Below are 27,379 nucleotides of genomic sequence, written 5' to 3'. Positions count from 1 at the left end.
ATTACAACCTTGCTCAACCTTGGTTTGAACTTAGCTTTCTTAATTTTTCTAACAACACTCATTTCCTCTAAGAATATAGCTTATATTCCGAATGGAGTTTGAAAGAGCGCAAGATCGACATCTACTACTTGCCCAACGAACATGCTCACCTACCCAATAATATGCTGGCGATAGTCACAACAGCTAAGTCTAAGTCCCGCCAACTCGTTTTTTCAGTTTGTTGGGAGACAGCATTCGCCCTCTCTTTTGGTATTCACTCCAGACATAAGCGTTGAGATTCACCCTGACATCTCCTTTTTGCGAGTTGTTCAAGTTGATGCGCTATTCGTCCCAAAGAAAATGGACGAGGTTTTTAATTTTTATATTGCAAAAATAAACGACAGATTAGCTGATGCTGAGCCTCTACCGAAAAGTATCGTTAGCGATCTACCAGATGCCAAAATTTGAGAATTAGTCGTTATCTAATTTAAAAGTTATGTGATTTCTTAAAAATTCTAATGGGGAGACGGGATCTGTTTTTTTTTTTTTGTAAGTGTCGCCATTTAGCTCCATGTATTCGTAGACAACGTCGGCTGCCATTTTCACATTGAAAATTCTAGAAAACGAGTTACAACTTTTTAATAAGGAAACGGTTAATCCTGAAACTTTGACATTTAAATCGGGCCCTTAGCGCTACATCTGGGCGGAGAATCAGTGTTCGATGAAGCGTAGTTTGTTCTGGAAAAAAAGAAAAAGAAGAAAAAAAAAACCTGGAAGTTTAATTTTGTTACGCAGCAGTTTGTAGTGAAATAACAAAACGTACAGTCGTAACTCAAATGGATTATGACTAACGAGTGATGGTCCAGCCAATGACAGGGCAACATATGGTGCTGCAGACGCACAAACACAGCCGCGGCCGCCTTCATATCGACGAAGCCTACAATCACGGGCGCTTTGTTCTGAAGCAAGGGGTGCGGACCGCGAAATGCGCTGCAAACGGCGAGACGCTCCTAGTTCCCCGCAGAATGTCGAACCGGAAGCGAACCGAACCAGGAACCGTAACCGAACCGTTATTTTTAGCCGCACCAGAACTGAACCGAACAGAAATCTTCGCCGCTATCTTGGAACTGAACTGGAGCTTAACCGGAAAACAACTATAACGGTAACCGGTTCACAGATGTTCACTGTTTCTTTTTTTTTTTTTTATTTTTTTTATTAAGTTTTTTCTTGATATCACGAAATATATATTTGAAAATAAAGGAATTCGTATTTCTATACATTGATCAAATCTACGTATGCAGAGTTGAAATGTTCGAGAAACTAGAGGTTTGGTGGCGCTTCAGTATTGGCACAGATTCATCATGTGTCACGTTACGTCATGATGCCAAGGCGTGTTTTCAAGTAATGTCATGTCACATGACCCGTGACGTCACGTGACGTAGTCACGGGACTCACTGTGTCAAGGCAATATAATTTGATAGTGTCATTATATGTATTAGCTTTATTCGTACTTTGACGTAACCGGACATCACGACTTCGCACCATGACACGCTCAACTGTCAAGAGTTGCACTTGAACTGTGTATAAAACTCAGCACATGCTCTATGCTTTGCCAGCCACAGCGCATGACTATGATGAACACTGACCGTATATAATTAGCGTCAGATCACGTGGCCGCTTGCTCTAATTGCGAGTTGGAGAGGGGACGGCTGTTTTTCTCTTTTATTTTTTTTTTCTGCGTCTGCCATTGCGCGGAGAGGAAAACTAATTGGTGTTTCTGCAAGTTGCGAATATCAGGGATTCGTTCGGAGTGGTACTTACTGAGAGCACAAAGTTGTTGCACGACCCACTTTGCATGTACACATCATTGATGCACCTATATATGTTTTCTTTATTGTAGAACCGCCTCGGAAATTTTCCCCGAGAATAGAGGTACTGAAAGGACTAAATGCGACTTATTAATCCGAGTTCCAGCGCGTACAGCTATAGCTATATGTGTGTACAAGAGGGATACCTGAAAAAAAAGATCCTTATGGCCTCAGAGGGACAGCCATTCTTTGACAGCTGGTCCATGTCTGAAAAATTGTCGTACTTAAAGAGGCTCTGACACGTGAAAATAATATTTTTTTTTATTATCGGAAACGGGTGAAAACGATGCATCGATATTATTCACAAATTCCGAAACTTTGGAAACAGGTATTTCTAAAAGAATTTCCCTACGCCGATTTTGAAGTTCCTGCCAAATCCGCGCCAATTCAGTGACATCAAAGATTGAGTCCTTTTGCAACTCAAGTCTCTCTCATGCCTCCGAACCCTGCAGACCCGAAGTTTTGTGATCGCCCGCGTCCCGCCATCATGCTCTAATCCGTGCCTGCCACTTTTCGCTCTAAGGAGACGACGCGTCGCTTTCGGGTTTCAAGTTATTTTAGGGCCCTTTCAGCCATTTAAAATTCCTTGAAACGGTGTGAGGTCGAAGAGAGCGTGCAGAGAACTCTTGTCAGCGACGTGAGGGTCCACGTCGCACCGGTTCTGCGTGAAAGGCTGCGTCGGAAGAGTCACAATTCAAACTACGGTACACAGACAGCAAAGCCATTTTGTTTTGACCGTTTGACGATTTACTTTTAGAAGTATGATGAGAGTTCTTCGGGCACCTGAAAACGAGAACTTCGTCGGATTCCCCGAGTCACCGATCATCCTCAGTGCTACATGTGCCGAGCTCCGTCAGCGCCGCCATGTTTTCCGAGCGAGGATGAAAAGTGAGGACGCGACATTACTCTGGACTCCGATTTTTGGTGTTACTAAAATAAGGGACGTAGTGCGTTTGCAATTGCGTTAAAAAAACATATTTTACGAATGTCCTTATCAAGTATTAAAGAAATGACGCGTACAAAGTTTCTAAATTTCATAATTTTGACGTCACAGATAAAAATAAGCGAGGAGGTGAGAAGGGGTAGGGCCCGATGGATTAGGAATGAAGTCTAATAGCGTTGACGAATGGCAGTTTATTTTAACGGGTAACAAACAGCACAGGGACACGGTCAGAGTAGATGACTGAAGACAATCAAGGCGCTGCCTTTCAACGGAGTTTCAATGGATCTTACAGCGCGTCTAAATACAAAATATTTTTACGCTGTAAACGCCTGCGGCAGATACAACTTTATCGAGGGTGTCCAGAACCCACGTCTGCTCTCTGGTGAGCATTCGCCTTGCACTTGATCACGGTGTCGTGAGCTCTCCCTACCATTGATAGAACCGTTGACTTCATATGGCATCTAACACTGCCTCAGCCTCGAGCAGTCATCCCTAAGACACCGCCTGCAGCTACCAAAACCAAGGTCCAGAAGTTGGGAGGCGTATGCCTTTGGAAGTGAATGGAACACGTGTTAAGCTACGGGCTCATGTTAGCCGTCGTGCCAAGGAAATCGCCCAGGCAAGTGTCGAAACGAGCAGCGGAGTGAGCACCGGATATATCTGTTGTTGAAGGGGAAAACTGAAGCATGCAAACTACTCAAAGAGCTGAATCTAGATAAAGGTACCCTGGCTGTCGATAGGGGCAATGGCCTAAATCTAGATTTATTCTATCAGCCAAAACACACAAAAATAACCGTCCGCGACGCGTAATAGTATCGGAAAATGAAACCTTGCAAAAATCGGCGGCCTTATTTTTGCAGGCACAATTGAACGTTTTATCTAACGACGATCGTTTTTAGGTAAAAAATTCAGAACCGATGTAGACTTTTTGAAACAATGCCAAGACCACAGCGTTATGTTCTGCTCCGTAGACATTAAGGACCTCTAATATTGGATTCCGCACTCGGAGCTTTTAGTGTGTGTTAAAGATTGTGTCGACGACTACGGATACGTAGCTGTTCAAAATGAGTGTGGTCTAAGGGTGAGCGATTTCATATAGCCTTTAACCTTTTAGGTGTAGTCGACGTTATTTAGTTGGAGTGAAGAGATTTTTATTGAGGGGAACGGCGTGTGTACCGGCTCCTGATTAGCTCCCGCGTTAAACAACACTTACCTTGCGTTTTATGACAGACATTTGTCTAAGAAACTAGAGGTTCCAGGGAAAGAATATTTGTAGTTTTGTAGATGACGTCTCGGTACTTCTAGACTGTGACTCAAAGCGTTCTGATAATAAAATATCCGTTGTTTTTTCCTCTTTTAGTGGATGCTTGGAACCACTCATTCTCACACACAAATTCCTGGTGAATGGTTACGTAAGACTTCTAGACCTGCAGCACCCTTCTCATCCCTCACAAATGTGCTGTCTTCAAGAACCTAGAGGGAACAAATCCCTCTTACCGTTTTCATAAACCTATTTTAAGCTGATGGAAAGGGAAATAATCAACGTTTGTTTTAAGAATGCACTACATGAATTCTGCTTTAAATAGGTCAAGAATAGTTTTAAATATCAGGTAATATGATTCATGGCAGCAGGCTACCCATCGCACCTCCAAACGGGTCTCCCAGAGATTCTGCTAAAGAGAAGACGTATCTAGAACGATGAACATGTTAACAGAAAATGACAGAAATATCACCATACTACCGCGCCTACACCAGGTTACCCACAATCTGAAGAAAGCCGGACGTCGAGTCGCTGCTCATGTGGTCTTCTCGGCTCTGGACAAACTTTCTAGAATGTGCAAAAAAGTGGATTTGCATGTGAAAAAAAAAGCGTGCGTGCACTAAGGAACAATAAAACCAGTTTGTGACGTGCGCTTTGGGCGTTGTTTATTCTATTCCCCATCTTGCGCCTGCAAATGCATAGCACAGTCAGGACGCTGTCTTAATGAGCGGTTAAGAGATCAGAGGTACAGTATATCACAGGTGTTGTGGGGGGCATCTTGGTGTGCACTGCCGTGACTGCGGATCTGCTCCAGCCTTTAAAAGATGCACGGTTATCGGTAGACAAAAAGGACAAGCGCACGCGTGACATTATAGAAGTGTGCGCTATCGCACAAACGGGGTCGAAATGTGTTAGTGCCCAGGCACTTGCCTTGTCGGTATAATTGTGCAAGTTTCTTTGCAAGTTCGAATGCAGCAGTGCGCGTAGATGATTCCAGGAATACGCGTAGTCTTCCTTAATTTTTTTCCCTCCTTTGCGCTTGGTTCGGGCAAATTTTGAATTTATACGCGTTGTCAGATCTATTAAAGCTCAGTTGTAAATCAGCGTTGTGTTTGTCTTCCGTCTTCTACTCTTTCCGTGTTCCTGCGCTGTTTGTTACCCGCTAAAATGTATATGACCGAGGTAAACAAATGGATGCTAAGTCGTTTAAACATAAAGTTTCGTAACGCAATATTCTGGATTAGCTTGAACACCGAATATGCCATGTAACTATATGTCCCTAGACATGACAGTTCACATAGCATTCTTTTTTGCTTGCTCGTTGAAACCAGTGATGTCTTTTTCCTTTTTATGGGTTGTCTCACTGCAACTCGTGATTTCTTAGATGTTAGGCTGTCAAAAATTATATATCTCCTTTATTACCGACTGCGTGCTCACCCGTTACATATAATTGCGCCGACGTTCTGCTAAATAACGCACTGAAAATCTGGTTTAGGTTCCGCTTTATTTAAAAAAAAAAAGGTTAGGCATGCACATGACTTCATTAGCTCTCTTGTTACCACTGACTTCCTGGATGCAACGCATGCGTCCGCTAGCCTAGAACATTCTACCTCGTGTGTGACTTGTCAGCACTAATGAGCGGCAGCCCTGCTCGTCACGGTTCAACGCTTAAAGGAGCTGTGCAACGATTTTAACGTTGAAAGAATTGGCATCTTCTACTTTTGACATTGTTTGTCTTGTCACAAAGGACAGCAAACACACCTCCTTCTTTCGAAATGTTGCGATTCCGCCGCGTAATCGCGAGGCAAAAATCAGAATATTCCTCGACCTGCAGCCGCGAGCGGCGGCCATGAGAACCGCGCGGCATGACATCGATGGGGGTCTTGCAGAAAGATAAAAAGTTGTGTAAACACCTGCTCGATAAAAGGTAAATCTTCTATAAATCTTGTTGTTTCAACATAAATATAAATGCGTCAAAAACCTCGTATCATTGACAAAACGTTTACTATAAGGAGTTTTAGTGACGCCATGTATCCCAGGTCCACGAAACGTCAGCTCCATCTGCTATCGCGAACAGCCGCCAGAAGCCGGAGTGGAAGGGTGACAGAGCCGGAAGAGGGTGGCCGAACCCGGATAAGACTCGTTCTTTCACCATATTGTTCGCGCTGCGCCAGCGCGCGGTCACGCGGTCGGGAGCGGATGAGTTCTCGCTGCTCACTGATGGCTCTAAAGAGAGAGCTTCACCGGAACCCCGTGCGGCCCCCTTTGACGTCACAGCGCACGTGATTCGGAAGATGGTGAAGGAGTTGAGAAGTGCCAAAAATCTCACTTTTGTCTATTTTTAAAATACAAACTAGGACATGCAGGCAAAAGCGGCTTTTTGCCCTTTACTTCGGAAATGTCGAGGCACCAACCCCCAAATTATTTAAGCAAATCACTGAAATTGTTGCACAGCTCCTTTAAGGAGTTTTTGTTCAGGTGAAGTTGTTTTATGATGTAATTAACACCAACCATATATGTTTAATCTAACTCCCGCATTGGTCAATTAGCACGCCTAATATTTCTGAAATTTTTAAAGGTTTAGTCTTGGGGAATATTTAGAGTGATGCGTTACATATTCGTTACCGAAAAAGTGATATATTCCCGACAGCTATTTTTCGCGGCATTTTAAAGTCGTGGAATCAGCATATGTTTACTGCTGGTTGAAGACTAATTTGTTTACAGCTCGAATCGATAACAAGTTCAAAGAACAATTGGGTAAGTACGACACCACATTAAAGTTAACAAACAGTAACACATACCTTCAGCCCGTTTTGTATACTAGCGTTTTCTTAATGAGTCTCTGATAATAGTGAGATAGGAAAGCGTTTTCATCTTGGGTAAGTACGACACGACATTAAAGTTAACAAACGGTAAGTAACACATACCTTCAGCGCGTTTTGTATTCTAACTTTTTTCTTAATGAGTCTCTGATAATAGTGAGTTAGGCACTTAGTAAGTGTTTTCACTATTAAATTCTAACAGTACTTGGATTGATTTTTTTTTCTTCTTTAAGGTTTACATGTGATGTGAAGAGGCGGAAGTCGAGAGGTGTCTCCAAGAAGTATAAATTTGTTCATCTCTTATAAAAAAAATGAGTTGCCTTTTTTTAGTCGATCGTTCGTCGCTATTTTAATGTGAGGGAAATAGTCCCAGGAAGAAAAATCAAGCATGATCCCGTAATGACGTCATCGTCAGTTATATGTGTTTCTTTCTTCATCTCTCAGAAATCAACGCTCCAGACGCATGAATCAACAATAGAAATACGAACGCGAACGACGTGGGGTGAAAGGCTTTTTTTTTTAAGAAATGACTTAAGTTAGAACATCTGGATAGCTTAGGTCGCACACGGAAGTTAAATGTGAAAATCTGATGGGGCACGGCTTCAACATTTTGTCTTCAATTACGCATACCTCGTAAAACATATGCGATGGCAATTGTGTTGGTCCCTACGGCCCCCGCAGGGGGCACCTGTGAAAGCAGGTGTTTGGAGAGTGGCGTCTCCACGGACCCGGAGCCATGCGGGTTCGCCCGCCCACGTCTGGCTGTGCGTGGCTTTCCCGTGTCCGGGGAAAAGGGCATCCTGGTGGTTGAGCCAAGCTCGGAGTAGGTTTGGACCCTTCGAGGCCAACCGGGCGAGGCAATACACCACTTCGGCCCCCGCTTCCCGTAGAAGGGTGTCCTGGCTTGGCCCGAGCAGGATGATTCAGTCAGTCGCCACTTCTACTACTATCCCCTCCCTTCTTTCATCTTTGTCTTCTCCTTCTTTTCACTCTTCTCATTTCTCTACTTTCCTTTTTCAACTCCTTTGGCGGCAAGGACTAACCTTGGGTTGCGACAGACAGTGGCGTACCAACTTGTTTTTGAATGGGGTGCAAACCAGACCCTCCACCCCCCCCCCCCCCCCCCCCCCCCCCCCGGGTCGCATAGTTTTACTAGTGATGGGCCGAACTTGTGCCGATTTGAAAATTTCGTGCAACTTTTGCCGAACCTTTCTAAACATTTGGCAATGATCTGGCAAAAATACAATGTTACCAGACTTAACATTGATATTTAGTTTTTTTCTAACAAAAAAAATTTTGTTTTTCTTTTTAAAATAAATGCAACATGTAGTGCCTATTGAAACAGTTATGACTAAATAAGGTGATATTCTACAATATAATTGTTGAGTGTTTACTGGCAATTTTAGTGTTTGCTTGCAAAAAGTTGCGTGCAACGAGGTTGGATAGCAGCCTCGTTGTACGCAACAGTCATGAATCACGCTACGGGAGTTTTGATTTTCAGGCTTCATCAGCGCACGCCTGCAAGTACATTTACATTGCTAAACTAAAAGCAATCACTGCGTTCTTACTTTCTCTGGGACTCACGATTTCGTGCGCGAAAACGAATGCAACGATTGCTGAGCCTTCACCAGAAGAGATAACAATAGTGCAAATATGCATGTTTTTTTCGATTTGAGTCACTTGACGACAGCTTTGCATGAAAGTGTGCGTTCCGGTTTCTGGTTTCCGGTGTTAGGACACACACGGATTCCGGTTTCTGGTGTTAGGACACACACGGATGTTTAGGAAGATGGGGATTGTTAGGAATGTTGGATTTGCAACGTCGAGTATGATAGTTTTGTGTTTAGTTTTATGCAGATACATGAAAAACAAAAAATGACGCGAACTAAAATGCAATATTATTCTGTTTAGCACAAAGTACTCGTGAGCCGAAAACAGGATTGTTATAATAATAATAATAATAATAATAATAATAATAATAATAATAATAATTTTATTTGCACATACTGGAAGGGGCCCATGTGATGGTGCGCGGGGCTAGGCAGATAGGTGAAAACCGTTACGCAGAGCGCCTGCCAGCCAGACTTGTATGTAGTTCAATTACTTTACTCAAGTTGCCGTAGTTTAACTACTTTTCTGGATAATTTAGTAACTTTCAATTACATTTCTATTTTGGTAATTAGTAGTTTATTTTAACTACTTTTCCGAGTGACTTCCACTCAAATTACGAATTACTTTCGAATTTTAGTGGTTATTTTGCCCATCAACAGAGATAAAATGTTGGAAGAACAGCTGATATTTGCAGAGGGCGAAGCATGGTGGCGTTCAAAAGGGGGGGGGGGGAGGAAGAAAGTGATTTGGATAGTCCAAAACCCCCCAAAAATTTAACGAGCCCCCACTGCCACAACACTGCTACGAGACAGGGGAGTGAACAGACACGACGCAAGAGAGGCCGAGTAACTGTGGGATTCGCGCCAAAGACTGGCGTTTTTCTGTGTCCCGAAGCTCGAGGAGACTTGACGCATTTGAAGGAAGGGCTGGTCCCCGCTTCTCCCTAATATAGGAATTCTTGCCCACTACATGAGGTATACACACTACATGCTCACTCAAAAGCGGTTACAAAGTGGAGCACCCGCTCTGAAGTTCATCTGGTGCTCCTGTATAGCTTGTGCTGTTTTTTGAGACGTCATCTGGTCATTTCTCTGAGTGAAGAAATTGCGGCTATAAAACCGACACAAATGAGTGCCTTATAAGTCGATTGTGTTAAATGGTTCGTCAGCGAGAATAAAGCAATTACTCTAAGGCGTATTAGTTGCCGCCATTTTCAAAAAAAAGAAAAACTGATGCACCTCAGATTTTGCCGCCCTTCCCGAAATAAACAGATGCACCACCGATTTCCTCTAAAGCAATGCACACCGGCCAGAAAAAACAAAAACAAAAAAAAAAAAAACAATAACAACAACCGCTGTATAGGGATTGAAAGGGCATTCTGAAAGAGTGTGTTAAAAAGCACTTCTACATTACTTTGGAAGTTCATTGTATTTATAGTATGTTCGTTAAGGTACGTTGCGCCCGGTGTACTTACTACTTTATTTGAAGTACATAACCTCTCATTTAATTTGAACTTCCAAGTAGATTTTAGACGTACTTTGCGCAGCACTGGAAGCAATCAAACACTGTCTGCAAAACGAAGCTGAGGTGGTGCTAAACCTCAAAGGTGAAATGATACATCCGCTGTACATCCTTGACCAAAAAGGAGTACACAAAAATGGGCACGCAGAAGCAGAACCAGCTATTAAAGCATTTCTGTGAAAACACAAGCCGCTTTATATTCGGCTAACAGAATGTCGCTAACGCATAAATGTAAGTGTATGTAAGTACTCCCTTGTTAGCATGAAAAAAATAAAAGTAACTGTAAAAGTAATTCGCTACTTTTTTACGGTAATTAGTAATTTACTGAATTACTTTCTATTTGAGTAATTTCTACTCTGCTCACATCACTTTCGAGGCTAATACTCAGTAACTTAACTTAATTACTTTTCTTGGGTAGCTTGTACATGTGTGCTGCCAGCCCGCCACTACATATGAAAGAACGAAACAGACAAATAAATGTACGGAATATACACAGTACAGAAAGTATGTAAAAAGGAAAGAAACGAAGGGAGAGAGCATGCATCACAATATGACGAGGATGCCAGCTGCATCCGATGCATTCTGGCAAGCTGTCGTGACTCTGCCCCATTTGTCGGCAGTGGGCTGCGCACACTGAGCGTAATTGTCAGTTGTCAGTCAATGTTTCAACTAACTCGTTGCATCAAAGGAGAGGTCAAATGAAAATCACGTTATCCAGAATGCACCGCATCATTTGTCACTTGCGCAGTGAACTACGTAAATTACTGGTTTCTGTTCTTGAGGCAGAAAACATTGAAGAGAACCACACTCGCAAAAGCTCACAAACGCACAGTTACCGTGCAGCCTACTCCAGACCTCGCCGTAACCGCTGTGCGATGGTGACCGCGCGCCTGCGCGGTGTCCATTTGCGATCCATGGCCCCGTCGCGTTCGTGCGCGTGCGTAGACATTTGCCAAATTTTCGCCGAATCTTTGCCAAACTTTCTTTCAAAATATCGGCATGTGCGGAACTTTGCCGAATCTGAAGTTCGGCAGATTCGGTCCATCACTAACTTTTACGGCCTGTGTGTGTAGGCGTTGTAAAAGAGAGTGTGTGTGTGTGTGGGGGGGGGGGGGGGAGGAGAGGAGGAGAGGGCCAATTGCGTATGCGCACTGGGCGCCTTGGCCACTGGCTCCTTTTACGGCGCAGGCGATAGACCCCCTTGCAACGACGCTCACGCCGGATTGGCTGCTCGGCAACGCGCGGCAACTTAAATTTCTGATTCGGACGGCGCGTATATCACTTGAAGCGCGTTAACCCACCCCCACACCTGCGTTCACGCCGCTTTGCGGCGACAGTGTGTGGCTGCTAATTACAAATCTATTAATCCACTTAGCCGCCCCCCCCCCCCCTCCCCGGTACACGCCGCTTTGCGGCGTCCAGTCGGCAACCCAAGCCCCACTGTCCCCCATTCACTTCCGTAAATAGAGTCCCATACGACTTAGTTCAGCGATGTTTGGTCAACAACATTCGTTTCTTTCAGTGCTAATCGTAAAAAAGAAATGTCGTAAATATCGCCAAATGCCTCGACAAAACAAAATGTTCGAGAAAAAAAAAAAGTAACCCCCACCATAAATAGAACCCGGGTCTGATACGTATGAGGCAGACATCTTACCACTAAGTTACGCTACCTCTTCGGAAACTTGCATTGTATCCGCTGCCTATGTTGACGGCGACAGCGCCTATCCCCACGAGCCAGGCAATCCGGAGTGAGCGCCGTCGCTAGAGTTTATATCGCCTGCGCGTTAAAAAAAATACCCGCGCGGCTCGGCGGGAGGTGCCCTTGGTATTCCTTGGGCGCCGCCGGCCAGTTTTCGCCCTGCCCAGTGGCGGCCGTTTCAGGGGGGCAAAACACATGCCTTGCCCCCCCACTCTGAGAACTGCGGGGGCAAGCGCCCTCCTTGCCCCCCCGGTTGATACGCCCATGGCGATAGAACTCTCTTTTTACCCACACCTGGTTATGGCATCCTAGTAGCACTGGTAAAGCAACATACTCAGACGAGCCAGCCCTGTTATGAGATGTTACCTATCCCCTCGTTGGACTCTGTAGTGGGTGGCGCGCTACAGATGCCGAAGTTCTCGCCCTTCATGTGGCGCCCCTCCTCTCTAAATCCGGTTCAAGGCAGGCTTCTAAGAGGCCTCGCCCTTAACCCCGAGTCACTGAAAAAGCCCCTGAAATAGGAACATTTGGAAAGTTTTTTTCATCCACTCGAACCTCGAAGACAAACCAGTGTCGAAATTGTCCCCCACAAGGTAGCCAAGGTGCTAGAAAACCTCATCGAGTTCTCATACAAAGCGAAAAAACTCCACTCTGGCGACCTTCTCGTTGAAGTAAATACGAAAGTTCAAGGTGAGGCGCTCTCCAAGATGACCAGCATAGTGGACGTCGAAGTGTCCGCGAGTCCTCACCGGACGCTCAACACGATCCGTGGAGAAGACTTCCTCGATGCTAGCGAGAAAGAAATTCTGGAAGGACTCAAAGATGCTGGTGTTGTCCCTGTCAAACTTATTATGTTCCGGAAGGATGGCAAGGAAACCCCATCAAAGCATGTGATCTTGACCTTTACGAGATACACCCTCCATGAAACTGTGAAGGCGGGTTATCTCCAGTGTCGCATCCGTCCCTATGTTCCCAACCCGCAACGGTGCTTCCGCTTCCAGCGCTTTGGGCATGGGTCAGGCAGTTGCCGAGGAAAAGAGACTTATGCGAAATGTGGAAGGCAGGAACATATTGCTGACATCTGCGAGGCAGCGGCCCACTGTAGCAACTGCAGTTGGCCCCACCCAGCTTACTCCCGCACCTGTCCCCTTTGGCGTCAAGGAAAATAAATTCTTTCCTTAAAGGCAAAGGAGAATATCCCCTACTTGGAAGCTAAGAAGAAGCTGTCGTTCCTCTCAAAGGGAGGTTGCGCCGAGGTGGTGCGCAGGGGTCCTGGACCACGCTCGGAGACTAGGGCCACTCAGGTCTCTCCTGAGATCGTGGCGGCTGACCTAAGGGCCCCATCCCATCAACAGGAGCGGCATGCTGCTCCACTGGGCAAGGACGGGCCAGCAATAGCCGTGCCCGCCCTCCCCTTCAAGACTATGGAGCAGGGTCAGCAGGCTCCCCGTTCTCGCGGGGAGGGCGCCTTCACTGCTTCCTCTGCTCAGGACAGGACAGCACCGGCTGCACCTGTCAACACTGCCCGCTCTCCTAAGGAGGAGAAGAAGCGAGGCCCTTGGCCTCAGCCCCTGGACCAGCAACCAAGGAGATGCGTGGGTGTCATGCAGCCTTTCTGCCGGGAAAAGAGGTGGATCAGATGGACGGGGTAGAACCCCTCCCCAGTACATCAACCACCTTTCCGCCTGGTTCTGGTCCTGGCCACGGATTGGGGCCCCGCGGCACAGACCCTCCCGGGCCAGCAGGAAAGTCTGCCTGCGGGTCTTAGGAGAATACTGGCACTGCCTTGTCTGCCCCGCCATCGAATCCGCGTTCTGACCAGGACGAAATGGAGTGGCAGACCACAAAGAAACAAAAATCTAAAAAAAACCGTAACACCTCTAAAGTAAAGTAACTGATGCACTTTCATATGTGCTCCGGTTTTTGTCCACAAAATGGCTTCAGTACTCATACAATGGAACTGTCGTGGCTTTATAAGAAACCTGGATGATGTAGAGCGTCTTCTGGAGGAGTACAAGCTATGAGCGCTGCGCCTGCAAGAGACTCATTTGAGTCCCAGCCGTACCAATTTCCTCAGACGTTACCAGGTTTTCCGGAGGGATCGTCCGAGCTCCGTCAGTTCCTCTGGGGGAGTTGCGGTGGTTCTCTCGAGAGAAGTTCCCTGCTCAGAGGTTCCACTGTCCACACCACTTGAAGCAGTGGCTGTTCGGTTCATGCACCGTAAAGCTCTTACAGTATGTTCTTTATATCTGCCACCTTCTTTTACTTTGAAATGTTCAAATTTTAACTCACTGTTAGACCAGCTTCCTGATCCTTTTCTTTTCATGGGCGATTTTAATTGTCACAGCCCTTTATGAGGGAGCACACGTCAGGATGTCAGAGGAAAAATAGTTGAGTCAGTTTTAACCACACGAAGTCTTTGTCTTTTTAAGGCAGGCCAGCCAACCTAATTTAGCCCATCCTCTTTGACATCAACTTCCATCGACCTTTCAATTGGTTCTGCTACTTTACTTTCAGATTTTTCCTGGAGTGTGGATCCCAATCCAGGTGGAAAATATCATTTTCCTACTCTTTTAACCTGTAGCGTAGCCCCTCTTTTAATTCATACACGCCCTTCTCGTTGGAAGCTTGACAAGGCTGATTGGGGCCTTTTTAAGCAGGCATTCCTTTTAGCATATTCTCGTCTGAATAGTCTCACAATTGACGAACTCAATCATCTTTTAACCAAGCACAAAATAGCAGCAGCCAAGCTGTCCATCCCGCAGAAAACTCAATTTCTCCCTAGAAGGCCCAAGCCTTGGTGGAATTCGGAATGTGAAGAGGCACGCAAGAAACAAAATCGGACGTGGGGTATTCTGAGACGATACCCCTCTAGAGGCAACCTCATATCCTTTCGGAAAATGAACGCCCGTGCACCCTACGTCCGAAGAAAAGCCAAACGAGAAAGTTGGCAAGGCTATGTTTCTACAATAAATAGCAGTACCTCACCTAAGGAGGTGTGGGATCGAATACACAAGATCAACGGTTCCTATCATGCATTTAAGATCACCCTGCTTTCTAGGAATGGAACATGTCCAGACACACTGGAGGAACACGCTGATATTTTTTAAGAACAATTTGAGTATGTATCCAGTACACATCATTGCTCATCTACTTTTCATCAACACAAACTGACGGCTGAGAGCAATCCCTTGAAAACTTCAGGAGGTGAACAGGTGGGATATAATGCTACATTCAGCTTGCACGAGCTCCTCGCTGTTTTTCATAACACAAACCCCTCAGCCCCTGGACCAGATGGTTTACGTTATTCAATGCTACAGCATCTTCATCCTTCCACACTCGATGTCATTTTATATCTTTATAACCGCATATGGAAGGAGAGCCATTTTCCAACATCTTGGAAGGTAGCACATGTCCTACCACTTTTTAAGGCTGGTAAGGATGCTTCTTGTGTTTCCAGTTATAGGCCCATTGCTCTTACCAGCTGTCTCTTTTACTAAGTGGGCTGACAGTAATGGGTATACGTTCTCTCCTGAAAAGACTGCATGTGTTTGTTTCACCCGCAAACGTGAAATCCTTCTTGAACCATCCCTAACAATCTACAATAGTAATGTTAGTCTCCAACCTCAGCATAAATTTTTAGGTCTTACGTTTGATAGTAAACCGAATTTTATTGCTCATTTAAAAAGCCTGAAATTGAGAGCTCACAAATCTCTCGATATCCTTAAAGTTCTCTCGCACCGGTCTTGGGGCTCAGATCGATTGTGCCTCCTGCGGATCTATCGCTCTTTGGTACGCTCCCGACTAGACTATGGCTGCTTTGTTTATAGGTCTGCCAGACAGTCTGTTCTCAAGATGTTGGATCTCATTCATCATCTTGGGTTTCCGGTAATGCCGGATCATGTTTTGGTGGTACGAGACGCTGGCTCCAAGGGCAACTGAGGTTTATACGCCGGCATGAGCAAGGCACCGTTAGAACCCCTCTGAAGTGGCTTCCCGATTCCCTGAACGCCGAGGGTGAATGCCGCAGGTCCTTCGCTACGCTCGCGTTCGCGAGACACACCTGTGCTGCGGGTGACATCTCCTCCGTCTGACTCTTTTGACGTACCTAATGCTCGCGCTCTCTGCTGAGAGGCACGTTTTTCTCGTTAGGCACCGGTTGAGGATTCTCGTCGAGACGGTCTTGAAGTGGCATACCTTTTCCGGTTCATAAACAGACCAGAGCTTGTTACTTTTAATATTTCAGCTGGAGTCGACCTTCTTGTGTTGACCCTAGCAGACGGTGGTGGTTTCCGTCTGATTTGTCGGCCGTGCATCGGGATCCGTACCAAATGGAATTCTAGCTCGACCTTGATAGAATGGGACAGGTTTCGGCGCACTGCCTCATCCCTTGACCAAACGAGGTTATGCACGAATGAATGACCGTTCTGTTTTAACGGGCCCGTGTGAACAAGTAGTTCTTTCCCGCGGTTCGTCGCGTTACTTTTGTCAAGCGGGACAGTCCCTGCTCTGCGACTTAGCCGCCGTCCTAACCATGCGCCGAGACACACTTGACGCCGAGGTGTCTGATTTTGTAAGTGTTTAACTACATAAGCCGTGCGCGGCAGTTAGTTAAAGTTTTTAATGGTTGTACTATATTCCTGTAATCGTTTACGCAGCAGTAAATTATATTTTCGCTTCTTGTGTTCAATACACCGTAGGCGTCCACGTCGATTAACTCTTCGCCGTCGGCCACAAGAAGTATTCAACTCCACCCAGCACACAGATGCATCTTCCACAATCACCCCCGAACCACGACGGTAGATACCCTTCAAGGTGTCTATGGAGGACCGGGACCAAAACAACCTGATCTCTCTCCGCTCTTTGAATTTTAAAGATGTTTCAATTAAAAACACTCTTTCTTTTTTGAATCAAGTAAGTACAGCCGTTTTAGCGCAAGTGCATGAGGGCATCATATGCACTAGATACTTGAAAAGACGATGAAAGCATAGTACAAATTGTTCCGAAAGATGTCGTGGGCCTCCTTTAACTCCTTCACCTACGGTACACGTGCATCGCATAAACTATTTACGCAAACTCTCACTCTCTCCTGAATGTTACTCCTCTTCAGAATGCAGCCAGTGTACATGTTCGACATATTCCATTATCGTCACACGTCATTCCGCTTGGTAGCGTTTTCATTTTGTGTTCCAACACTCTTCATTCCACATTTTAGGGTCCACGGCTTCTCAAGCATAATGGTTGCTCTGGAAGCTTAGATAACTCGCATAATTCCAAGAAACCCTCGATGTCTTTCCAAATAGCGTTAACTTATCTTCTCTTCTTTTGAAGTGAAACCACGGGCATATCGCGTTGCGCCAAGAGGAAAGTAAATAAATATCGGACCGGCAGCAGAGGTTTCCGTTCCCAGCGAGTGTTTGCAGGCTGCTGTCATTAGGCTGAACAACGTAACCGAGATGTTTCTCCGACGTTTCGTTATGAGTGCGTGGGTGTTGATGCTTGCTGTATTGTTTCGCGTCGTAGAGGGAAGTAACAGGACGGGTGAGTGATGATGTTCGGTTTATTCCCATTAAAACGAAGAATGTTCCGCATAGACCTGAAATTGACATGTCGGTAACTTTATTAAGAAGTGTCTGAATAGGACACAGTGATACCAGAAGATTTAGTCTCACGGCGTTGTACCGTCTATATGTAAATTTATCGTGTACGTGTAGCAGACAGTACAGCTGTCACTGAAAGCTTTCTTTGTGTGAGAACTTTCCAAGAGAGCTTTACTACCGAAGAAGGAATTAAAAACCTGTGATTCAAATACGTAACAATTATGAACTATCGAGTAATTTGCGTATCTCTTCTCCACGTGGTCAATGTGCGTAAATGAACGTAATCGTGCTTAGTGTGAAGCAATATGAGCACAAGGTCAGCCCATTTCCTCTTATGTTATATTCACAAGTATATCCGCGCAGAGACGCCTATAGCCACTAATACTGATAACTTAAGAGATTCAGGGAGTGGCGATCTCCTAGCTGGCACCTTAGTATCACTTAGCAACATATTGCCGCAAGGGGCGACGTCCAAAAACCTATCACGAAGCAAGAACAATAAACATAGAAAGCCTCACCCGTTGTTTCTTATTCGGTCAGTAATTAGAGACAGTTCTTATAATATCTTATTTGCTTGCCGCCTTTCTCTCTGTTGTCCTATGGTACAATTTCCGAGCATGCGCAATGACTCTCTTCTGCGTAATATTGCCGCTTGCGTGGGGGAGTTAGAAGAGCGCGAGCCTGGCACGCATAGGTACAGGGTTCGTACCACGCTCGGCCAGATTTTTTTTCTAATTATGTATTGTTCTAGAAAATTTTAGCACATCCACGGCTGTTATCGTGAGTTCTGGTTCAAAACATTCTACAACTTGCCGCGTGTATAGTAGCTGCAGTAACGGATCTTTGGTGAAAGTCGCCTTTGCGTCACCGTCTAACAAATATGCGTTGTATGTTCCATGTTTAGCCCTTCAGTTTGTAGGCGCGAGGTCTCCTCATTAAACGCTAATTTTCGGCCCTACTTTACTTTGCACACTTTCCATCCATGACAATATCAGGCTCCGCGCGGGCGTCCCAAGCCAACACCGCTTAAAACACAAGGCCTGCGGATCACGTCATCGTTAGAGGACTACCGACCAGCCCTAAGCCGCAAACATACTGAAGCTTGACGACATGGCCGCAAACCGCCAGACGCGTCTGTTGTGGCGTATAGCCGCGTTGTAGCCGAGCGCTCGTGCGACGCTGGCGCGCGGTGACGCCATGACGGACGCGTTGCCCGCTTCGGGGGCGACTCTCGTCATCCTTCAGAGTGTTCTCCACTTGGGGCTTGTCCGGGATAACTAACGGTGACGTCGTGCGCAGGCCTTGTCTTTTAGGTGGTATCACCATATCCCAGGGTCTGGGCACGTTTTGCCCGATGAAAAACGCTGGAAAGGTTACAGCTCGCTCCTGCGTAGCCACGAACCAGTTTCAAACCCGTTAGTGGCACTCCACGACGTGCGCAATATTGCCGCGCAGCTGCAAGATACCGGCGCCTGTCGGAAGTGTTGCATTGTATTTGACTGAAGTGTCAGCTTGTTTGGAGCTCGAGGCGAGCCTGGAATCCGCCAAAAATATCTTAATGAGCAGTACATGTCGGGCGGATGATATTATTCTAGGCTTGCCTAATGAAGTCCAACGTATCACACGCTAAATGTTATCTAGCAGATTGAAGTAACTACGATATACCCTATCGAATTGTGCCGCGTATTATGCGGCAGTTTTTCTTTTCCAATAATCCTGCCAGCTTTATCCTATGCGGAGCTCAAGTTGGTCTGGTTCTTTCGCCGGGGTTGTCGTGACGTCAGAATAACGCCGAGCTCTGATTGGCTCGATTGGAGGGATAGTAGGTACACCTCATGACAGCTTGCTTTGAGGTCTACGCACTATCCAATCAGAGCCAATCAGAGCTCAGCATTTTTTTGACGTCACCACAACCCCTCCGAAAAAAGCAGATGAACTTGCGAACCGCATAGGGTTCTTGCGGGAGACCATATTGCAACGCTACTACCGGTTCGTAAATCTCGCCGGAACCCGCCGGAATCCGTGTTGGGGGGTAGGGGGAGGGAGGGGGGGGGCGGTCTTCGGGGTTTTATTAGAGCGCGCGTTTAGCCGCCGCTCTCGTGTCACGAGTTGTACAAGGGGGGGGGGAGGCCGCTTTTGCACCTCGGCGCTGAGGAACATGGCGGCGCCTGAGACGCCTAAATTGTCGGCGGCCGCAACCTCGGCTGTAGCAAAACGTCGCCGCCCACGCCAGTACACCGCGGACGAACTATAGGGAAGCGGAAGAACGGCATTCATGCCTTTGCATTCACAACTCAAAAGAAGCGCCTTGGTATCCTCGGAATATTTATATTAACTTTATGATTTCGATAGAAGTAAGCTTCGTTTCCCAACTAAGGAATTATGGGCTGCATTTCGTGTCATGCGAGGAGTCTCTTTTGCGATTGACTAGGACAAGAAAATATTCTGATATGGTTATACAAATATGGCTCTATGATTCTGCGACACAACTGCTGCTGCCATAAGACGCCGAATTCCTCCAACATGCAGCCATGGCACTGATAGCAGGCGACAATATTTGTTTCGATTTCGAGTCAAACGGGAAGTGACGTCAGGTGCAAGAAGCCTGCCTGACACCTCAAATATTGTCTGCGCCTTTGCTATTTTGGAAACCTCGAAGAAAGGACGCACTCTGCGAGAAATAGAAGCAGGCTGTGAAATAAAAAAAAAAAAAAAAACAAAAAAAAAAACAGGGTGAACATTTTGCGATTAGACAAATTGCGTCGTCAGTTCGTATGACTCATGAGATAGACCTTCTCTTGGGTCGAAATTTGTTTTGGTCCGGCCTCCCACCCGAGACATCAGACATTCGTACTACAATTTAAAAAAAAACAGTATAATCAAGGGCTGCTTTACTTTGAGCCTAGGATGTGCGTTTTATATACGAATTTAGCGACAGAAATTCTAATTTTTGGCATAAAGCCCCCGGAGGAGCAAAGAAAAAAAAAGATTATAGTGCAACCATGCGATAGGTAATGAAAGCTTAACAAGCACAGGGCTTGGATTACTATGATTCTCTTGCTTACTGATTTGTTCTTCGAAGTCCTTATCTGTCAATGCGGCAATATCAGTTGCTGCGAAGCGATCATAGCATGATTAAAACTAGAAACGTCCGGCGTTTCTGAAGTTGTCGACGACTTTGCTCACTAGAAAAACCTGCAGTTCCCCTGGGGGTGTAAGTCAGTTCAAGGAAGACCACAATAAGTACACGTAAAGCTTTTATTTTATTCGAGTTGGCGGACCGTAATCTATGAGACACATTTAAATAGGAAATTAACTTAATGTGTGCAGCTATTTGCGGCAAGCCCGAGATAAAAGCGTCGCTCGAAGTGGATGACAGGATCATCGGAGGTCAAGAGGCGGTGCCCGGCAGCTGGCCCTGGCAGGCAGCGCTGCACAAGCCACGCAAGGGCTTGAGTTGCGGCGGTGCTCTGATCAGCGACAGGCACGTCATCACAGCCGCGCACTGCGTGTGGTACGTGAGCACACTGCTGAAATTTCTAATTCATTGGCGAGGCGCATGTTTGACAAGTTTGAAACAATAAAAACAGAAAGATCATATTCAAGAGTGGGAAAGGGAGCAAAGTTTCTGCTTTTATAACGGAAGCCCCTACTAGAGTCAGTGACAGCTGTAGAAATGCGGGGATTTTTTTAAGCAGTCAGTTTGTGATTTTCTCTTTGGTATTCTTATCAACTAATACCGGAATCTGACTTCGCAGAGAAAACTAGATCTCCCGGAACCACCACGCCCTGCTCCCTTACGTGGTCCGTGACTGCACCAGGGATGTGTCCATCGGTCCGACCGTCCCTGCTTTCCGCGCATACTCCATGACGTGTGACGTTGCCGTGTCGCCTAACCACGTAGCACGACGTCAGGTCACGTGGTCCAAAGGCGTGAACTTGTAACCTTACAACATCTTAAATATCTCGAGCAAATTTAAACGAACCCTTCTAATATACCGCCTCCTGTGCATTATAAAACTTTGTCAATAATGACCGCAATACATATTTTGTTTGATTCGGTGATAATTGCGCGTGGCTAACTCAAAGAAATTTGCTACTCATAGAAAGATTAGCAGTAATGTAACAGTAGAAATTGATCGATGGAGGTGAAAGAAGCGTTTTGCTCTGACATCGGCATTCACTAAAATAAGAAATTAATGGCGTGACGTACAATTAGGTTATTATCTTCCTGACATATAGGTCATAATTATTGAGTCAAAATATAAGTAACTTCTTTTGATGTTTCTTTCTTCTGCTAGGATGCCGTTACAAGCCCAGCGCTTAATGAAGGTACAGCTGGGAAACCACAGAAACGACGTTGATGAACACGACGAGGTTTGGGCGGAAGTGGATGAGATTTGCGTTCATGCAGACTACAACGAGCGCCGAAAAACGGTGAGATGATAATCAATTTATTATTTTGGCTACAGTTTAAAAATATCGAAAATATTAATTTAGTCGTTGTTTTCGCGTCATTTCTGCGTGGTTTCACCCACCCATCCCTTGTTTCATGGACACTCAGAAAACTATTTTTGAACCAGTGAATTAATTTATCTGCTCGAACTTCCCAGTAAAAACTGCTCGTTTAGTTTTTTTTTTTTTTTCAGAAATAAAATGTATTACCCTGTTCGAGCAGTTGTATCATTTCCTCCTGTCTTATATGTGAAAAACAGCAATATCTCAGCAAACTTACTACTCCAGTTGACTCAACATCTTCTCTGATTTATTTTTTAATAGAAAACTTTTTTGACACATCTGCTAGTTGGACCTCACCTTTCTCAAGCTAAAATATTTGTTATCCTTTATTTTTTTTTTGCCAGTTGTTCGTTCATTTGTTTAAATGGGCTGCCGTTTTCACGCATTGCTATTTTCGTTATGCAGTATTTAGTTTCTTATGTTCAAACAGTTATGCTGATTCATCTGAGTGTTTTAATTTATTTAAAGTCCTTACCATTGAATAATATTTCTATCTTCTCTATTTAATTGAAACATTCTGCTTAACATTTTGCATAACAGTTCAGTTTCGTACTTTCTTGCTAACACACAAGCAAAAACCTTCTGATCTTCTAAATACCTGAGTGTTTATCTCACTTCTGGCCTACCATTGACTTCTCAAAGAACATCTGTGATTGTTCATACTAACCGTACTCTCGGGTATTCGCGCTTTAACCTCAAACTTGCTACACCCTCCCTAAAACTACTAGCGTAGTCTACTCTTATAAGTTACAAGTTCGAATATGCCTCAACTATATGGTCTCCATAGCAGTGATACCTCACAAATCATATAGAATCCGCTGAACACTAAGCCCTTCTTTTTATTCACAATAACTACTCAACATATACCAGATCATCAAAATTACGCCAATCAACAAACCTTTATTTAATTTCTCTTCGCCGCCGAGTGTCACGCCTCTTTCTCCTTCATCAAATTTTCTATCACAATACCCACCTTATAGAATCATTACTCTGAGCTCCTGTAGTATTTTCCCTCGTTTGGGTCACCCGTGTAAATAACGTTGAATTTGATCGTTGACTGTCTCTTACCAGACTTTCACACCATCTCTGGCTATCAAGGGTTGGAATTCACTACCACACAACATCGTTTCTACAAATGACTCTAATAAATTTGCTGAATCCATTACCCTCTTTCTAGCTACTTAGCTAACTAGCTTACGGTGTTATATTTGTGTTCTCAGTACTTTTTCGTTTTATTGCCATGCCCTTGTATAATGCCTAAGGGCCCTCAAAGAAAATAAATAATAATGATGATGAGGATTTTACTTCATTTGAACTGAAAAGTGAGGTCTATGAAAAGTGCTCATTATGTGACGGAAATAATCCCTGGAGAAGGGGAACAAGAGGGACCAAGGACAGACACAAATCTCGAAACACGGCTCGGTGAGGGGTGCGCGACCGAAAAAATCCGCCTGGTCCGGGTATCGAACCCGGGACCTCTCCAGGTGGAGAGGTCCCGGGTTCGATACTTGAACCAGGCGGATTTTTTCAATCGCGCACCAGTCACCTAGCTGTGTTTGGAGATTTGTGTTTGTCTTTTGCCCCTCTTGTTCCCCTTCTCCAGGGATTATTTTCGTCCTTCTTGTCCAGCTCACTTGCAGCTTTTCATTTAATTGCATTATGATCAATGTTCATCTTGTGTTTTTGTACAATAATGTTACCATGGAAACCAAATCAATTGTTGCTGGCCGCCATTAAAATGTTTCTGGATTTTGAGCTGATCCCTGCATTATGCCGTTTTTTGTGTGTTCTTTGCAAGATGGTCTCCTATATATCTGAGTTTTATGAAAATGCAATTCAATATGAGAAGAATAGACGACTCAAGGTTAATTGTATTACAAGGTGTCATGTTGACAATTGTAAGATACAATAAATAATTAAACCTAACGTTTCGCCTGCTGCTTTAGAGTCTCAAGGCCGACATTGCAGTTATCACACTCAAGCAGCCCGTAAGCATGTCCAGCAGAATACAACCAGTGTGCCTGCCTCGGAATTACGAAGAACTTGCCGAAGATTCTGAAGTTTACGTCACAGGCTGGGGGCACACCGATGGTAAGCGCTGCGAACTTTCACTTGCCACCGCTTTCGGAATGCTTTCAGTACTGTTCTTTATTAATTGAAGCAAGTACAATTGTAAAAATTATTTAATATAACTTTTGAATAGCAGGCAGTAAAACCACTCGCACAATCACTAGCGTTACATCGCAGAAGTACGCCGCTTTTTCTTCACGCTCCTTAGCGCGTTTCGCCGTCAAGTGTAACCGCTCGTGCATTATATTCAGGGCTGTTATGTCTATTATGTCACTTTCCAATATCAAACTATAAGACCGATAATAACGACTTACTTCTGGACATTCTTGAATTGTAAGAAAATATTACTTATTTTATATATCTTAAGAATAGCTCTGTTTAAACATTTAATATGTGTAGAAGCTGCGGTATATGTTACCGCTAGCTTTAAACTTGAATAATGATAAGGAAACCTGAATAGACATAATCGCATATAGGCAATCCTAATAGTAATAATAATAATAATAATAATAATAATAATAATAATACATCCTTTTATTTCAATTCATTGATGGCTGGGACCGAGGGAAAAAGCTACCCACAGGCCGCAATGCACAGCAGGAAACAATAATATGACTTTAGATAATAGAACCATTTTGGAAGATAACCTTGTCTGGGATGTTATGTAGGGGATGATATATATAAACATAGCGGTGGTAGAAGTTACGTACATTCGTATTTTTTTTTCACTCGTAGAAAACCTGCTGTGCCTTCATTGATAAACCTTTCCTCACCATGAATATTTCTAGTTATGACATTTTATTATGTAAAAAGAGGTGATAGAGTAATATCACCTGCCCGTAATTGTAACTAACTTTTCTGGCCTCAATCAAAATAAGCCCGCACGTCCTTGTGATCAAACGATATTGTTTCAGAAATTATATGATCACAATTGTATTGTGGTAATGTCGACTGTATTAAGGAAAAATAGTCGCACTTTAATGGAATTTCTTCTCACCATAAAAAAAAGATATGATTAGGGGCGGACTCAGAAAAAAAAAGGGGGGGGGGGGTCCGGATGTCCTGACCCCCCTCTTGAATTCTGCATGTGTAAAAATCTAGGGCGTGAAAACCGGAGGGGGGGGGGGGGGGGCTTAGTCATATGATACGCTGATCAACACCTGACTCCCTACTCTAGAAATACCTGCGTCCGCCCCTGAATGTGGTTATGTTTTGATTGCAACTAATACAATGCACATTTATTTCAAGACAGCTAGGGTCAAAAGTGAATCGAATCACTTGAAGCAAGCGATGACGAGAGTGATAAGCACCGAAGCCTGCCGAGGACACAGCGGAAGAATGGTGCTACCAAGTATACTTTGCGGAATACATGACTATGGATCTTCGTGTGGAGTAAGAAAATCTTAAAAACAGGTTATCCTTTAGTTGTCTACTTTTATAACTCTGTTTGTACACAAACAAAAAATCGTTCCTTTACGTTCAGAAAACTAACGTACATGTACATGGACGTTTGTAACGTTCAGCATACCTTTACATACCTTTAGAATACATACGTTTAAAAAGCTAACACACGCATACATGAATGCTTAGAATGTTTAGCTTTTCAAAATAGATGTGATTTCACGTCTAATCTATATCAATTAAGCTTTATCCCTTCTTGTAGTTTTGACATGGAACAAAATTATCTAATGTTGGGATAAGGAGCAATATAACTAAACGGCTTAATCGTATGGAAATAATAATTTTGTAAAGATTTTCCGGTCCACCCTTACAAAAATCATTTTCATTGACCACAACGCATCGAACATTACAAGGGGAGGTATAATAAACCGTTCTATTGCTGTGCGTCCATTTTACTCTTATTGTCACATAAAAATATGGTATTTTACGTTAACAAGAAGGCAGTAGAACCATTCAGTTCTATGAAATCGATTAAATGAAATTTGAAAGTGCCTTAATTCGACTATATACTATGTATGCAAACATGCGTCGCAAATAATATACTCTAAAGAGGGGTAGCCTGCAACATTAACAAAAAGGGGTTACTGCCGTAACAAAGATCGGGGGAGTGAAGCGAACCAATCGATTTCTAAAATTAGCGTCATGCCACGACTGTGGTCAGTTTTCGTAACGCCGTTTGAAACATGTCTCCAGACGACAATATATGTTTCAAAGAATGACCGCGGTCCTCGTATGGTGTTAGTATCGGAGGTTCCCCTTAGGGAGGCTAGATAGGGGAGAGGGTCCACCTCAAACCATATGGTAGTGTTTGCAATTTATTGGCGGACACCTCATACACCGAACGGTCGGAAGTGCGCATGCGCTGCGTTTTAGCGTGGCGAGGAGGAAAGCAGGAAGAAAGGCGGAGGCGCTCGCGGAGGATCAACGCTTTCGTCACCACCTCGCAGCTCGTATAGCAAGTGCGGTCCATAGACCACGTGACTCCGATCGAGCATTTGGCAACTCTCAATAATTCAGGTTCTCTAGTTCACTTTTGTCGTTCACTCCTCCTCCTTTCTTTATGGAGGCTAAAAATATATTGTTTTCGTGGCAAAGATTCTATATAGGAGTAGTTACAATATTTAGCGCATTAACTGTACGCTTTTACATGGTTATAAATAGCGAAATGACGGAAATGCAGCGGTAAAATGTCAATTTTCGCATTAATTTCCGAAAGTAGGGCATTGCAGTGGAGTAATGTCTAACAGTACGACAGCTACTGTGCTCCGAATCGCTTAGGATGCAAAGTATAAAATACTTATATGTGCTGAAAATACACCAATCATCTAATAACATGGTTAGCATTGAAACAAATCAATCCATCAACTTGAAAAGCTGCGGTGTCATTCTCCCATCGTTGAGTAACTTGTATTTTGTAACATTTACGTTCAAAATTTAACGCGTAAATTTTATCCCCGAAATGCAGAATTCGGGTAAGAATGTGTCCGTTTGTAATTACCTGATTTGTAAAGACTTGATAGTAGGGAACAACATTTGTACGTGCTTAAGCTGAGCAAATTGGTGAATAAGTAAATGACGACTTACACAAATGGGAACAGCATTTTTTTTTTCATTTCGACACCCAATTTCGAATTCCACTGCAAAAACTGTGCCTTCGGTTTAATAATCCCGACGTGTACCAGAGGAAAAAAAAACGCACTTAAGTGCTCGCCTTTACTGGTTCCTCGGAGTCCTACTTGCCTTATACTTCACTAGTTACTAAATAGGCATTAGACCTGTTTTAACGTGTCCTTTCAGGGTGACAGCGGCGGACCCGTGGTGCGCATTTCGAACGAAACTTGGACCATCCACGGAGTGGTGGTCGGGGGACCAGAGGTCTGTGGACAAGATGATGAGCCCATGTACTTCACGAAGGTGTCCTATTACATGACGAAATTCATCTTACCCTACATAAACCCCAAGTCTAGCAGGCAAACCCTCCAGAATATCTGCAAGTCCTTCTAAATCAATAATAAAGCCTACCGAA

General features: G+C 44.4%; 1 protein-coding gene across 1 annotated transcript; it reads left to right on the top strand.

Moving 5' to 3' along the window:
• The first annotated feature begins 17,132 nt into the window (after positions 1-17,132).
• On the top strand, positions 17,133-27,379 carry LOC115316321 (chymotrypsin-like protease CTRL-1). Its single transcript, XM_042290682.1, has 6 exons — positions 17,133-17,245; positions 20,635-20,818; positions 21,606-21,741; positions 23,769-23,913; positions 25,145-25,284; positions 27,151-27,379. The coding sequence occupies exons 1-6, from the start codon at positions 17,161-17,163 to the stop codon at positions 27,355-27,357; spliced, it is 897 nt and encodes a 298-aa protein (XP_042146616.1). The 5' UTR covers positions 17,133-17,160; the 3' UTR covers positions 27,358-27,379.

This window comes from Ixodes scapularis, unplaced genomic scaffold (genome assembly GCF_016920785.2).
Source record: "Ixodes scapularis isolate PalLabHiFi unplaced genomic scaffold, ASM1692078v2 PGA_scaffold1__304_contigs__length_218370807, whole genome shotgun sequence".
Classification (NCBI taxonomy): Eukaryota; Metazoa; Arthropoda; class Arachnida; order Ixodida; family Ixodidae; genus Ixodes; species Ixodes scapularis.
Note: the sequence above shows the minus strand (reverse complement) of the source record. Positions and strands in the feature narration are given on the sequence as shown.

Coding starts and splice junctions, on each gene's coding strand:
- LOC115316321 (XM_042290682.1), top strand. CDS start 17,161: ATGTTTCTCCGACGTTTCGTTATGAGTGCGTGGGTGTTGATGCTTGCT. Junction 23,914..25,144: donor AGGCTGGGGGCACACCGATG/GTAAGCGCTGCG, acceptor ATTTCAAGACAG/CTAGGGTCAAAAGTGAATCG. Junction 25,285..27,150: donor ACTATGGATCTTCGTGTGGA/GTAAGAAAATCT, acceptor GTGTCCTTTCAG/GGTGACAGCGGCGGACCCGT.